This window comes from Ciona intestinalis, chromosome 2, assembly GCF_000224145.3.
Source record: "Ciona intestinalis chromosome 2, KH, whole genome shotgun sequence".
In the NCBI taxonomy this organism is placed as follows: Eukaryota; Metazoa; Chordata; class Ascidiacea; order Phlebobranchia; family Cionidae; genus Ciona; species Ciona intestinalis.
The window spans coordinates 1624338-1640084 of record NC_020167.2 but is presented as its reverse complement, the minus strand read 5'-3'; the positions used below and the strand labels follow the sequence as shown (position 1 = coordinate 1640084).

The window sequence follows — 15747 nt, the reverse complement described above, 5'->3', positions numbered from 1 at the left end:
TCTTTGCTCGAAGAACAGTCAACCAGTATAATGTTCTACATTGTTTCGAATCTCATGATAATTTTTTTATTCAGATATGTTCTTTTAAAACACTTTTATACGTCCTTTACCAACGTACCATTTTACAAACACCCCATATGCAATAAGCTCGCGAAAAAAAGCGTCAAAAAATCCTGATAACGACCTTTTACCTACTTAAGAAACTGGAACTGGTTTATTAACTGTTATCCTTGACTTTAAAGTAGTATGGTTACGGTTTATAAATACATTTATCTATTATGCTGATACCATCAGCTTGCATTGGGACTTTTTGGACCGCACTTCAGTTTCGCAAAGTAACAAAATGCTCGTAACTGTAACTTGCAATATATTTCCCGATACCGACTTTTTAATATATTTTTAAAACGTTGTTACCGTAGGAATTTTGACGTAAATACACACATTTCTTATTGATTTTTTGATGGATATTTTATTTAGTCGTTACTGCATTATATATATAGGTTAAGTTCTTCTTTTTAAATATGTTTGTTTAGTAGTCGCGATTTTCGTTTCTAAAAAGTAAAACTATACTTCTACTTGTGATTGGGAGTGCCCCTGTTTTAGCCAAATTTGGATTTTTGGATAATGGAAATAAGTCTACTTGGTATTTGCGCAAACACGGGAGGGTATATATACACGCATATCCTGATCTGTCTCGGTCCATTCAGTCATCGGCTCGGTGGTTACTCAGAGAGCATACAGCAGACGAGCGAATGTTCGCGTTTTTCGCTGTTTTTCGATCACCGAGCCTATTTAGCTGCTTAGTTCGAGCATTTCCGATATGAAACATTAACAGTTGCAGTGTTTATTGTTCTGGTATTAATTTTTTTTATTTTAGTTTTTGTTTAGGTCAATATTATTCCTTTATATCGAATGGTATAGTGGTAAAAGGAAATGCTGCGAATCATAATCTCTTTTGTTATCGTAATCAATTGGGGACTGTGTACTCAAGGTAAGTACTGCATTTAAAACGTTGACGATAATGTTTGTCATATACCTAATGTAATATTTGCAGGACAACAAGAGATTGGTAAAGAGTTTCCTCCATTTAATGGTTGGTACAACAACAGAGGTAATCCATCACTTGGTATTCCAGGTAAGTTTATGCAGTTTTTGAATTTAAAATATAAGGTTCAACAGCAGTAAAAACAATGTATTTGTGATTAGGCGTAACAAATTACCAGCCTATTAAGTAACTTTACATTGCGAAATTTAATCAATGTCGTTTGCCATTGTGGGCGTATGTGTCGTGGGCGTATGTGTCGTTGGGCAAGATACTTAACAGCAATTGTTCCAACCCAGTGGTCACTAATGGGTTGTCCAAATTATCAGCCACTTATAAAAAATTAAAAAATCCTAACAAAATAATAACCTACAAAATAACACTTGGTGACACGTAAGCTGACACGAGGTGTATGAACACCGGTGTTATAACGACTGTCGTTTTTCGGCCACGCGAGGATAAAGTAAGATTCATTCATTCATTCATTCATTCATTCATTCATTCATTCATTCATTCATTCATTCATTCATTCATTCATTCATTCATTCATTCATTCATTCATTCATTCATTTATTCATCCATTCAAAATACATCCGGTGGCGGTGGACGTGACACAGGCGTGATGCTTGTCATACCCGCAGCTAATTTAGTATTTTCAAGCAACCGTGATTTTCGAGCCGTTGCCAACGCGACCGAACTTTGTTGGTGCCTTGTCATTGTGACGAAAATAAAAGGCGGCATTTTTTGTATTAGTTTGAGACGTGCTATTGCCGACGTCACACGTGTAACTAAATACCTGTGCCTAAAATTATCGCTAAAGTTTGTCACCCATAACCAAACGCAAACAACTGTTATTTAAACGTTTGCTTAGACAAAATAGCCGCTTAAATATAATCTTTTTTGATTTGATGCAAAGCACTTATTTTCACGGTTGGTTGCATGGTGTAATATCACACGTATTTTTGTAGCTGGAAAGCACTTTTGGGTCGTGTTGCAAACTTCCCGAACGATAGGAAACGTATTGGTGAATCAGCATTTAACACATAAAGTTTTTTAGACTCTTCTCTTACTCGGAGTCTGCCACCCCACTACAAAGATGGAGTCTACGAACCATCCGGATGGGAAAGACCAAACGTGCGTTCAATTAGCAACTTGATTTTTTCTGGCCCGCAAGGACTTCCATCGACAAACAACAAGACGGCCCTCTTTCTCTTTTTTGGTAGGTTATTTGAGATATTTTGATCAAGACAGTTTAAACTGTATCACAAAGGCTTTTAAAGCGAATTATCGTTAAACTCGGGTGATTTATAGTTCTGAAGTTTATATGTCTCATTGTAATTTAATATCACAATCTTAGTCAAAGAACCAGACTCTTTTGATAACCTGTTTACTCATCTTAGAAAGTCATGTTTACATTGTTATTCTATACTGATAACGACATACTAGCTTTAAATTGTTTTGAGGAGTCGTAATATTTTTTCCGACTTGGCCGCACCTGTACAACAACAGTACAAAGGATATACCTTAACATGGTGGTTTCCAATCTCCTAATACGTGTTCCTATATTTTACACAGGGGAACACGTAATGCAGGATATTCTGGACACATCTAGGCCCGGATGTCCTCCTGAATATTTTAACATCATGCTAAATGCTAGTGACTCGCACTTCAGCACGACCGAGATGCCTTACGAGAGGTCTAGCTACCAAGCGTCTAACACCGGGTATTCCCCTAACCACCCACGCGAACAAATCAACGCTGTGACGTCATACTTGGATGGCAGTCAGATCTACGGACATACAAAAGCGTGGTCGAATAACCTTCGTTTACTTCGGTCGACGTGTAATGGAAGAACTTCCACATCAAGTTTATTTTCAAGTCAGGTAAATAGAAATGTGCTGTGATACCAAATAATAGGACAGTGGGGTAAGATGGGACACGTTTAGCATATATAGTAGGGTGGGGGGGGGGGGGATGGGACACTTTTAGCACTAAATATCCAAATATCCTGATCGTGTTTTAAACAATTAACAACGGTCCATGAGAGTCGTGAGGATACGTTTTTATTATTCTTTGACTGTTCTTCGTTTACTGCCACAGGACGAGAAAATAGAATAAAAAGGTGTCCGATCTCCCCCCACCCTACTATAATATCCAAATATCCTGATTGTTATTTAAACAATTACCAACGGCATATGAAAGTCGTAAAAATACGGTTTTATAATTGTTTGAATATTTTTTGTTTCTCTTACCAAGTGGGACAAGAAAACATAAAGAAAAGGTGTCCCATCTCCCCCCACCCTAGGTAATTGTTATTAGACCGAATCTATAATGTCAATGTTATTTTTTTATTTTTTCGTCATTTATAATTTAATCCATTTATGGTGCCTCTTGGTTAAATGCGGACCCATCCAACACAATAGAATATAGCAGAGCATTGATTTTCTGTTTTAATATTTTGAAAACGGCACGGGTTCGAACAAAGATCATAGTATTTGTTGGATTTAGCTCGGCGATGTCGTTTTTTACACTATTAAAAAACTTTAATTTCTGTCTTGTGGTGAGTTTTTAAACCTATTAATAACTATAAAAAACATTGAACTTTAAGGGCAGAGCAACCGACTGTAGGGGCGAGCTTGCTTCGCTGGACGACCAAGGAGAATTCCCAGCGTTGAATAATGTTGGTCTTCCGTTGGATAACTCGTGGACCACAAAAGATCATGTGATCCAATCAGCGAAAAGATTTTACAGTGAGTCAAAAAAAAAGTTTAATTTTGGACTAATTAACGTGCACTTCAGTAGAGCGTTGTTAAAGCTATGCTGACGTTTAAATGCGGTTATTCGTCGGGTATAGGGAAGACGGGACACCTTTATTAACAATGGTCCATGGGAGTCAATGGTCCAAAGTTTTAAAATTCCTTGACCCTTCTTCGTGTACTACCAAATCGGACGAGAAAATAGAACAAAATGTGTCCCATCTTCTTCCACTATAATGTATATATAGTATGTGCGGAAATTTATAAGCGCGTGTGTTCACACGAGCGTAAAATTGCAAAAAAGTAAAAATAGAAATGCTTGGTGAGAGGGGGCTTCTGGTTTAACTGTTTTTTCTTGCAAAATCCTAAGCAGGGCTTTAACCAATTAAAATTATAAAAAGGAGTCGGTTCGAGGCGAGGTAACGAAAACCCATTCGTTCTAACCATTGGTATCACGTGGTTTCGACATCACAATTGGCTTGCTCGAAATATCCGAGATTCGAACCCGAATTGGTCGGATGATGACGTTTTTAACGAAGCTCGAATACAGAATATCGCAATGTATCAGGTTCGAATTACTTGCCGTGTTTTTCATGTTGCCTATAAGTTATACTTATATATCGATATAATGAATGTTATTACAATTTATACACTTGAATCCGAATGACACAGACTGGTACTTATTTATCCTTGCCGAGCGCACCAACGACAGTCGTTACCACACATAAGTATAACCGATTTCATACATCGTGCCTGCACCGGTTACCACGTATGTAACTTTGTTGATTATTTCATCATTTTTTGTCCTTTTCCTTTTTTCTGTTTGTCCGACAATGGGTAACTCTTCGGTAACTATGCTATTTTGGCTGAACCGCTGAAGCAATCAATGGCCGTTGTGTCTTGCTAATAAGTGCACACCCGCGTTGGTGGAAAACCCCGTATATTTTTACTTTTCAAACCCCGCATATTTTAAGAAAGTGCTGATGTACGAATGGTTGCCGGGGCTTCTTGGTACATGTTCGTCTTTAAATCAAAGTCAATGTTTGAACGTAACACCATACACAGGTACTTTATATCAAGAATTCACTTTTTTCTTTGTCATTAATTGGTCGCCTACTATAATGTGAGATATATTACACGACAGCTTACAGTTCCGGCACGTCTGCTAGTGTGTCTGATATCTTTGAAGGAGCGGCAAGACATTTCCTTAGCACCATAACCCCGCCAGGAGTGTTCGTACGAAGCAAATTTAATGAAAGGTATTATATAATAGGTAGGAGGAAGATGGGACACCTTTTCATTCGATTTTCTTGCCTCATTTGGCAGTAAACAAAGAACATTCAAAGAATTATAAAACCGTATCCTCACGACTACCACAAACCGTTGTTTATTGTTTAAAACACGATTAAGGATACTTGGATATTATGTGCTAAAATGTCCCATCTACCCCCACCTACCCTACGATATATATCCCTGATTGATCAGTTTCTAATAATGTTACTATAGTTCTGGAAGCTGCGAATTTCGAACCACTTCTGCTACGTCACCGGCATTGAGTTTGTGTAACTCTTACTGGGAACCAGCGGTAAAAAAATGTGTTCACAAGTTAAATTTAGATAGGAATTTAAGACTGTTATACCTAGGAAACATTTAAAGTCGCGAGCATTGATGAGCTAACAATGGGAATGGCAAGCCAGATCGCTGAATTGGAAGATAACGTTATTACGCCCAGTCTACGACACAACTACTATGGCAGCCGACGATTTTCAAGAAGGGATTTAATGGCAACCATACTACAGGTTGGATTATTTTACACCAAGTATATTAAACATTGGTTCAAAATATTAAATGCTTTTTGGTCCTACAACTTAGAAGTAAGTATTTTTGTTAACTATCTTTACCCACTTGTATAAACAACATCCAATAATCATATAAATTAAAGACGGCTGGTTAATCTTTTCCTGCGCAATATCAGTATTTTAAGTTGTCTTTGTATAGTACACTGTTACTGTTTTGTTTTAAAATAAATGATAGAAAGGAAGAGATCATGGCCTGCCGGATTACAACGTTGCGAGAGAAGAATTCGGAATGCAAACGAAAGCTACGATGATGGATATTAATCAGAACCTGTTTCAAAGCAATCTTCAATCAAACGGAACGGTGATAGCGTTTTCCCGTTCGTTTCGGTTCTGTAAAATATGCGTATTAGTTCGTCAATGTGATTAGAACATTAAAAGCGAATTAATCTGTATACGTGGCTGGTTAAAACTATAGCCACGATCTACTGGAGTAATTTCCAGAGGCATAATTGGCTATACCTAAATTAAAAAAATAACCTCCAATTTCAAACCTGTGTGTCAAAACTGTATATAACTAAAACACGAAATGTTATGAATTGTGTTACTTTATAAATCAAAGAAACTAACGTTATGTATTTGTATTCAGCTGCTGGATGATCTTACATCTTTACACGATGGGAAACTATCAAAACTGGATATTTTTACAGGTGGTTTGTTAGAGACCACAGGGGGAAGTCCCGGCGAGCTGTTTCGTTACGTCATAGCGGATCAGTTTCTTCGGTTGCGAAACGGCGATCGGTTTTGGTTCGAAAATGTAAAAACAAGGTAGGAAATGAATTTATGTTGGTTTTGTTTGTGACCACCTAGATCTAGCTGCGGTACTAGTAAAGAATTTTACCCCTTGCACCCTAGCTGCTGCGAGAATTTTCCAATTGTTTAACATATAAAACGCACGTTTTTTCACTATGCAATTAAGATCATAGCAGTTAGCAATTTTAGCGTCTTGGAAATTAAACGATCAAGCGCTACGGGTTTTGTGTTCATTTTCTGTTACGTGTGGCATTTTTCTAACGATATTGATATTTTTCAAGCTTGCTTTCCTCGACCAAACTAAACGAGATTCTCAACACAACCTTCCGTGACGTTATTCTTCGAACTAACCCCACAATAAATGGCAGTTTTGATATTCAAGACAACCCGTTTGTGTGGGCCACAGGTGCATGTACTATAATATTTACCTTTGATATTTACATTGCGGAATAATTTTCAAGCACTAGTAAAGAATCCTCCGGTACATAGAAGAATAGTCTGGTGGGAAGTGTTATAGGTTGATGATTAGGGGGTTAGTGGTTATAGGGGTTAGTGGTTAGCAAATAAGGGGGGGGGGAGGATTCTTCACTAGCACCAATTTTTGCTCTTTTTTATGTCAAAGTCTGTACATTGTCTTGTTCTGAGAACTTCAGCATTCACTAAGATGCTATTCCCAGATAATAAACCTCAATATTTTATACCTTTTTGATCAACTCTGATTATTACTGAAACCTTAAATTGCAGGGGACAGCAAGCTCTTTTGTCCACAGCCTTACCAACTCACAGAGAATGTTCTGGAAGAATGCACGCCACTACAACGCTATGATTACTTCACATCTAGTGAAGTCTCCTTCCCATTATCATTTGCTTTCTTCGGTGTCTTTGTGCTAAGTAAGTCTTTTGAATGTTCTATTCTGCAACCTGTTATCAACTATTTAAAGATGAACTATTTAAATACGTGGATCATTTAAGATAATATACGTGGCAACTAGACCACAGCTACAAAGCTGATAAGTATTATATATGCAGACCACTATAACTTAGAACCAATATATATTATAGTCCTTTAAAAAAATGATTTATTTTAGTCACGTTATTGGTGATGTATCTGGTTGGTCGGCAGCGAATGAAATCTGCCTTGAAAACTAAAAAGGATATCACAACTAAGAAGCGCGCCACTATTGAGACCAGTATAGCTTCTGGTAATGTCACAATTTGTACTGAAATTCTTGGTGAAAATGTGCGACAAATTCAGGTTGGTAGAATTAAAATTCTTACCAAAAACAGTAAAGTTTAGTACTTAATACTCAACAAGTTTTTGATTTGACTTAATTTACAATGGAATTTTAATTAGGTCTGAATGCATTCATCTTCTCTTAGTTTGGACTCCTACCAATTTTCTTCACTTGCAACATGGCTTTAATTTGTTTAACGTTATAAATCCAGTTATTTTTTTTTACAGTAAATTAATTTTTACGTGTTTGATTAATATAGCTTAATTTCTTAACAGATAATTTTGAGACCCGAAAATTTGATTTTGATAAAAGCTGTAATTGGGAACCAAAACCTAAGAAAAATCGAACTGATACAACAACAAGATATCAAAATATACTGCAGTGATGGTACTGATAGAAGAACTTTAATCGTTCGACTTCAAGAAGACACTTATGACCTGGTTAGTTTAGTTAAATACAATCAAAAAGCTGCATTTTAGAACACTGACACATTTACACTTACAAAACCTTTGTTTTTAAACCAAAGAATTTTTTGTTAAAACTCTTTACCTCGAGTATGGATGTAGTGTTCATGCTATCATGTATCACGAAGTATTTGATATCTATGTATCCTATCACGTGATGGCATCATAATTTATAAATAACCACGTTATTAACTCGATGAGCTCGAGTAGCAGTATACCAAACTAACTAAGAGTCCAAGTCTAGTCTTTAAATGTTAGAACCAGACAGTGGAACACTATAATGGATCCGTGTTTTATTCTTTTTTTGTTTTGTCGAACTTAACATTTCTAAACAGTAATTACTTTTTCATTATTCCTTTGCAACACAGCCAACTTACACTTTAAAATAGGTACTGTCCTTCAACGATAGCTATGAACTAGATGAATTTTTCAATGAATTGCATAACTTTGTCAAACCTTTGGGTTTGAAGTGCATCACGTTTGCGATTCCTGAGAAGCATATTATGGAAGAAGCGAGAACAAAGGAGATGAGAGATAAACAACTACAGAACTTCTTCCGTACAGCACTGTCGCAGGTTCTAAGTCAATTTTTAATTTTTTATGTCTTCCCTATACCATTTTTCCATAGTATTAATACGGAATAGTATGTGATATCGAGGAGGCTTTTCATCGCAAAGTTTAAACCACTTAAGAAGTCGTGGTACATTAATTTCGTACTTACAGAATACATTTAACACTTCTTAGCACTGTGCCTAAGCTAAAATACAAATAGTCAAAAAACCTCTATATATATATATATATATATAATATATAATATATATAACTTTATTACTACAATAAAATGCAAAGCAAGCTGGTTTCGTTTTCAACGCAGGCTATGAATATTGAATCTGAAGACTTGGATCGGCCCAAGCGTAAAACACTTAAAGATCTTATGAAAGTCAACATCACAAAGTCAGAATTTGCCGAATACCTCAAGCTGAAAGAAGATTCGCTTTTTGTTGAGCAAATGTTTCTGGTCGCTGACTCTGATGAAGACGGAACAATATCTTTTCGTGAATTTCTGGACATAATTGTTCTTTTTACAAAAGGTGCTTCAACTTTTTGTTATTTTTTTTTCCTATTTAATTATTTTTACAATTTGTGACATATTGCAATTTTTTTGTTTTAAATACAATACAATGAAGATCAAATTAAATAAACCAGCAAGAATAGGGAATTAGCAAGAAAATTACGACTAAAAACACGATATGAATAAAAACAAAAGTAAAAGTATTATCAAAATACGTGGATGCTAAGCCATTTAAACAATGCAATAAACCTACTGCAATACAGTAAGTAATTTTTCTAACAAATGTAATAAGGAGAAAAGGGTGCATGAACGCTTACTTATTTTCAGGCACCCCGAAAGAAAAAGCCCAACTAATGTTCAACATGTATGACCTGGATAAAAGTGGAGGTTTATCAAAAGAAGAATTCACAACTATGTTAAAGTAAGCTTGCTTTTTTGTTTATCTGGCACTGTGGCAAAGTGGTAAGTTCGCCTGCCTCTAACCCAGAGGTAATGGGTTCAAGGCTGATCGCTGCTACCATTGTGGGCGAATGTGCCTTTTGTCAAGACACTTAATGGCAAATGCTCTAAGCCAGTGGTCATAAAAAATTACCCACAAAGTAACAAACATAGCTCCTCGTAGGCTGTTACGAAGTGTATAAAACAGAACAGCCGTGCTATAAAGACTGCCGTTTTCCAACCACGTGAGGATAAAGCAAGTTACATTCATTCATACATTGATGCTATGTGTTACTTTTAATTTTTATTTTAGCTTAAACTTCTGTCTTTTTATTCCAGATCAATGATGGAGATGGTGAACTCTTCTGCAGATGTAGATAATATTGACAGCGTTGTAGATGATATGATGCGAGCTAATGGATTCAGTTCCAAAGATTCTCTTGACCTGAATGACTTCCTAATGTTGTTGGGGCAATATTCAGATATATCAAACCAACAGTCAACAAGTCAGTGTCTGTAATAGCTTCAATAACTTAAGTCATGCTTGCCCGCGTAACCTTTTAATTTTGGCTGGTAATATTTCTGTGCTGAACAATTAAGTTGATGAGTTTTAATTATGGCAGTAGTAGAATACCACAGTCATTTGTTATTTTACTGCGTGTAAAATGATAAATACCAACCAAAAATTGTGATAATAATTGCACTTTATTAAACATCCATTTATGCAACAAAAACATTCCACTGACGCAATGTCCTGTTTATTTACAAAGTTCTCTATATATCATTTCCTATTCTGACAGTATTATTGATATGCACTAGGTAATGGACATAAAACATATCAAGCAAAACGACAGAGCAAATATCATCGATATTCAAAGCGTTTCAAAGAAGGGTATGTCCGTCTACATTGTATAAAATCTATGTTTACTAAACTATATATCACACACAGACCGCAAACACCACAACGCCGTTTGACCAGAAAAGTAAAAACTGTTCGTGAGGATTACAAAACAAAGTCTTATGAGAAATTCTTTGTGGCATTGGTGAAACTGACAGAACATTATGCCAATCACATCTTCTGTCTATCTCTGTACAGTTTAATAACAGCTGGAGTTTTCTTGAATGCTTTCTGTAAGTACATGCTGACTGTTGCTTCATGGATTTCATGGATTATGCTGCGTGTTTTCTTAAGTTTCTAATGACGGTTGCTTCATTGATTTAAACTTGTTTTAAAAGTTGTTGCTTTTATAGCAAAATTTAAATGGTGGTAAAGAATCCTCCCAACCACTAAACGTAACAACCAACCACTAACTTCTACCCCACTAGCCCCTGACCCCCAACTACCAACCTACTACACTTTGCCCCACCCAAATCTTTAATGTTCCCGAGGATTTTTCACTAAAATTTCTGTATAAATCCTATGAAATTTTGTTGAATTAAAAACAATCAATATAGCAGTTTAAACGATTAGCGGACAATGGTCATCATTTTACAAACTATTTATTTTTTAGTTGTAGTCTACTCTAAAAACGCCACCGGACTCTATGGCATTGGAGGACCGCTGATGGCTCTTGCTCGAGCATCGGCTGCTGCTCTGATGTTCAACTTCTCGACTCTTCTCCTTACTATGTGCAGGAACATCATCACTTTCCTCCGAGAAACTTTTCTTCATCGTTTCATTCCATTTGATTCTGCCGTTACCATGCATCGGATAGTTGCCTGGATGGCTCTCGCTTTTACTGGTAATCAAAGTAGTTGCCCGTTTCATAACATATTGAACTGGTATTAAATCAAAGCCTGTTTCATAACATATTGAAAATAAAACGTTATTTGCAAATATGCAGTTACAATGGAAAATGTTATTTTGTTTACAGCAAACTAAATCGAATAATTTCTAATTTCATTCAAGATTGTGTATAATTTATAGTATTTAGTATCCTTATGGAAAGCATAAAAAGAATTTTTGTAATTTACCAGATTATACACATACTGTACACTTAGTCATCTACCTTTTGTTGTGGAGATTTTAGAAATATATTCTAAAAAAAAATTAATTTAACAAAGCAAACTACTTTTTAAAGCTTGTCAGTGTCATGTACATATTTAAAAACACATAGTAATTCACTTAAGTACATTGTATTTGACACAATTTATCCATTAAATCTGCTTCATATTCAGCCCTTCATATCTTGGCCCATGGAATCAACTTTTATTCAATCGTGACACAAAGTCCTGATGATATGGCTTGTTTGTTCAGAGATATGTGGTATCCAAGTGACTATATACCTACGTTTGTCTTCTGGTTGTTTCAAACCATCACAGGCATTACAGGGGTTATTCTAACCCTCGCACTTATTGTCATGTAGGTATTTTTGAGTTTTTGGTTGTTGGTATATATTAATAATAAAAGATAAAATGTAGTGGTGTATGTATTAGTGCTTTGCCAAAGAAAAAGTAAAAAATTTTGGTGTTAAAGTTTTTTAAATATATTTTAAAAAATAAAAATTTGCAGTGAACTGTTTGTTATATCATTATTTTTTCCTTTTCTTAGGTATGTCTTTGCAAGCAACTATGCACGTCGTATGATCTTTAATTGGTTCCGATGGACTCACAAACTCGGATATCTTTCGTTATATTTTTTCTCTTTTGTCCATGGAAGTGGAATGCTCATTTCTGTGAGTTTTTTTCCATATGAATCAATGTAACTTGTTTATTCTTGCAGGGAGTTCTTATTTCACAAACTTCCTGCCTACTAATAAGTTACCACATTATACTTTTTAATATTTTTGAAGTGCCCACAATTTGGACAACCTATTAAGGGCCATCTGGTTGAAGTAATTGCTGTTAAGTATATTATACCAGTACAGATGCAGCCACAATATTCGCAGAATCAAGCCTCGAACCCATAAACTGTGGTCTAGACTCAAGCGGTTTTATGACAATACCAATTATTGGTTAATTTCTAAAATCTTTCATGAACATGTTTGCCATAGTATATGGGCACTATTATTCTGCTTTTTAAAATACATTTTTTACTTTCAGTCACCTCAGTTTTACTACTACTTCCTCGTGCCTGGCATTCTCTTCACATTAGACAAGGTGTATACCTACAGCAGAAAGAAAGCTTACATCTCAGTTGTGAGAGCTGAATTATTCCCATCTGACGTCACACATTTAGAATTCAAACGCCCTAAAAATTTTGATTACAAAGCTGGACAGTGGGTACGTAGTTAGAAAAATAACACTTATCACTACAAAGAAAGCATTAGGAAGGTTTAAATGTTTCTTTATCTGTAATAATACTAAACTCCTTTCCTCTATGCTTAAATTAATATGTTTATAATGTGAAAAAAATTGTCCTTACACAAAATTCCTATTCATCTATCTAAGTATCTAGTCCTAGTGTTTTTAATAATATTCTAAATTGCTGAGGTTTTACAGCGAAGTACACGCCATGGGTTCTATAATTTAGACCAGAGTTGGCCTATTAGCTAATATGTAGTAATTCATCAAGTACTTATTTTAAACCCATCATCCTCAGGTGCGCATCGCTTGCCTTGCACAATCCTCATCCGAGTATCATCCTTTCACATTATCCTCCGCTCCTCATGAGGACACACTCAAGCTCCACATACGAGCAGTCGGACCTTGGACGAGGAATTTGAGGAATATTTACGACCCCAACGTTTTACGAGATTCTCCATACCCAAAAGTATTTGACATTTCTTTGTATATGATGCTTGATGTATTCAATTCTACTATTATGGACATTTGTGTCCTTAAGCAAGACAATTTATATTCATAGGTCCAACCCATTGGTTACTGATAAGCTGCTCAAATTGTCAGTCTACTAGTCATACCAAAAAATAGAAACAAACGACAAACTAATCACCTAAACATACGCAGGCATGATGAGTGTATGAAATAAAACAATGTGTTATAACAACTGTGCCCGGCTGTCCGCCATGTGAGCAAAAATAAGTGTCAATTATATATAGTCCATAGCTATTAAATAGTGAAATCGAAATGTAATTTTGACCTTTATTATAAGATATAATATTTTAGCTGTTCTTGGATGGTCCGTTTGGTGAGGGTCACCAAGATTGGTATAAATATGAAGTTTCAGTGCTTGTTGGTGGTGGTATTGGTGTGACTCCATTTGCTTCAATTTTAAAGGATTTGGTCAACAGAAGTCAATCTGGTGTAGCTATTACGTGTAAAGCGGTAAGATTATGTAGTTTATAAATAAATTTTTAAAAATATTTTCAGATAAGATTTTTGTTTGTTGTTAAAATAAGAGTTTGGTTTTGGCGTTTCATGATTACCGAGGGGTTTAAACATTTGTGTGAAATGTGGCATTAACACATTGTGGCATTAATTTTTCATGTTTTTTTTTCAATATACGAAAAACAGTGTATCTACGTAATTACCATGCTCTTTATAAATCGCAATTTAATTACATTAACAGACACATTTCAAATGATAAAATTACCAAAAACCATCTTCCTATGCAGTGCTATCTGTGTGTTAATAACCCAATGTACATTCGTGCTGTTACAGGTTTATTTCATTTGGGTGACAAGAGACCAAAACCAGTACGAATGGTTGACTGATATAATACAAGAAGTTGAAGGCAAGGATAAGAAACAGATCCTAAACACACATATCTTTATTACACAATTTCCACAAAAGTTTGACTTACGGACCAAGATGTTGGTGAGTTATGTAAATTGTCAATCTATGTATACTTCACAAGATATAGTAATGTGGGGTGAGATGGGATACTGTGGGATACTGTTAGCATCAAACTTCATGTTTACTTGTTGCGTTTTGATAATTAACAAAAAGGTTTTAGAATCTCGGGACTGTGGTTGTATAATTCTGTAAATTTTCTTTGTTATTACCAAATGTGATGAGAAAATGGAACGAAAACATGTCTCATTTCACCCCACCGTACTATATATGAACCTGTTTAACACCGGTCTGTCTATATTTCTAATAGTGTCAGTGCTTACCGTTTTTCAGTGATAAGTGGTTCGTATAATATTCGTAACCAAGAATATAAGATACGAAACTTGGTGCTGCTACCATTGTGGTAAATGTGTGTGTGTGCGTCCTTGGGTGAAGACGCTGACTAGTGACTACTCACTAATAACAATTACCAAATTATCAACTAGTCAGAATTAAAAAAAGAAAAAAAATCAAATAAATAAAAAAGCCTTATAAAGGTCCACGTTCACTCATAAGTTGGCTGTGGGCTTAAGACTAGGCCTTGGCAGGAAAGGTGTATGAACCAAGTCAGCCGTTTAAGTATGACTGCTGTTGCCAGATGCTTTTTCAAGTTATGTTCACAGTACATATGCGAAGAAAACTTCCAAAAAATTGCGGGTAAATCACTTTTCACTGGACTACGTGCTATAACTCACTTTGGAAGACCAGACTTTCCTGATTTTTTTGTCACTCTGGGAGAAGAACACTCTTCGGTGAGTTAACAGATTACATTGAAATGAGAACATGAGAAATCTTACACAAAAACATAACAATACGTATTCTTCTTCTGTAAGACTTGCCATAAGATCTTATTCTATAAGATTTACCTTAGCAATATTAATTTGCAAGTTATAAAAATTGTTCCGGCTACTATATACATACATACACACATTACACAATGTGCTGAATGTATACAACATAATTTTTTTTTTTATCTGATATCTTCGTCACCAAGCACAAAAATTACAAAGATTATTTTTTCCAGGTTGAAACTTTCGGTGTTTTCAGTTGTGGTCCACCACCAATGACAGAAGGTGTAGAGAAAGCTTGTGCAAAACTTAATAAATATGAAGGCCCAACATTTAGTCACCACTTTGAAAACTTTTAAGGAAGATTTTTTATACAAATATATTTTGTTTTAGTAAATTGCTTACTGCTTCAGGGCAAGAAAATATTAGACTAATTCCTATTTTACAATGTAGTTTGTTAACGTTACAGTATAACGAAATTTATAATAGTGCTCTATTTACACATTCTTCTTTTCATAGTAGTAATGTTACATGTATACATTATTAATCTGCACCTTACTTTTATTTAAAAAAAATTAAATGTTCTCTGTTATTGCATTCGAAATTTCTAAT

The 15747-nt window shown here is 35.3% G+C and overlaps 1 protein-coding gene across 2 annotated transcripts; it reads left to right on the top strand.

Annotated features, from left to right (window-relative positions):
* Positions 1–859: 859 nt before the first annotated feature.
* On the top strand, positions 860–15732 carry duox-c (dual oxidase-C). 2 transcript variants are annotated; one of them, XM_018817610.2, is made up of 31 exons: positions 860–991; positions 1055–1135; positions 2100–2261; positions 2618–2925; positions 3651–3792; positions 4200–4366; positions 4773–4863; positions 4943–5057; positions 5305–5383; positions 5442–5597; positions 5833–5958; positions 6244–6422; positions 6689–6813; positions 7152–7298; positions 7496–7662; positions 7918–8082; positions 8496–8681; positions 8981–9197; positions 9506–9599; positions 9956–10122; positions 10436–10508; positions 10566–10747; positions 11128–11358; positions 11795–11978; positions 12168–12291; positions 12659–12838; positions 13158–13328; positions 13682–13840; positions 14177–14332; positions 14971–15099; positions 15372–15732. In XM_018817610.2, the coding sequence occupies exons 1-31, from the start codon at positions 934–936 to the stop codon at positions 15492–15494; spliced, it is 4644 nt and encodes a 1547-aa protein (XP_018673155.1). In that variant the 5' UTR covers positions 860–933; the 3' UTR covers positions 15495–15732. The 2 variants fall into 2 exon arrangements, with proteins under 2 accessions (XP_018673155.1, XP_009857566.2); XM_009859264.3 differs by lacking the exons at positions 860–991; positions 1055–1135; positions 2100–2261; positions 2618–2925; positions 3651–3792 and having other exon boundaries at positions 4294–4366; positions 4777–4863; positions 15372–15731.
* The last annotated feature ends 15 nt before the right edge of the window (positions 15733–15747 follow it).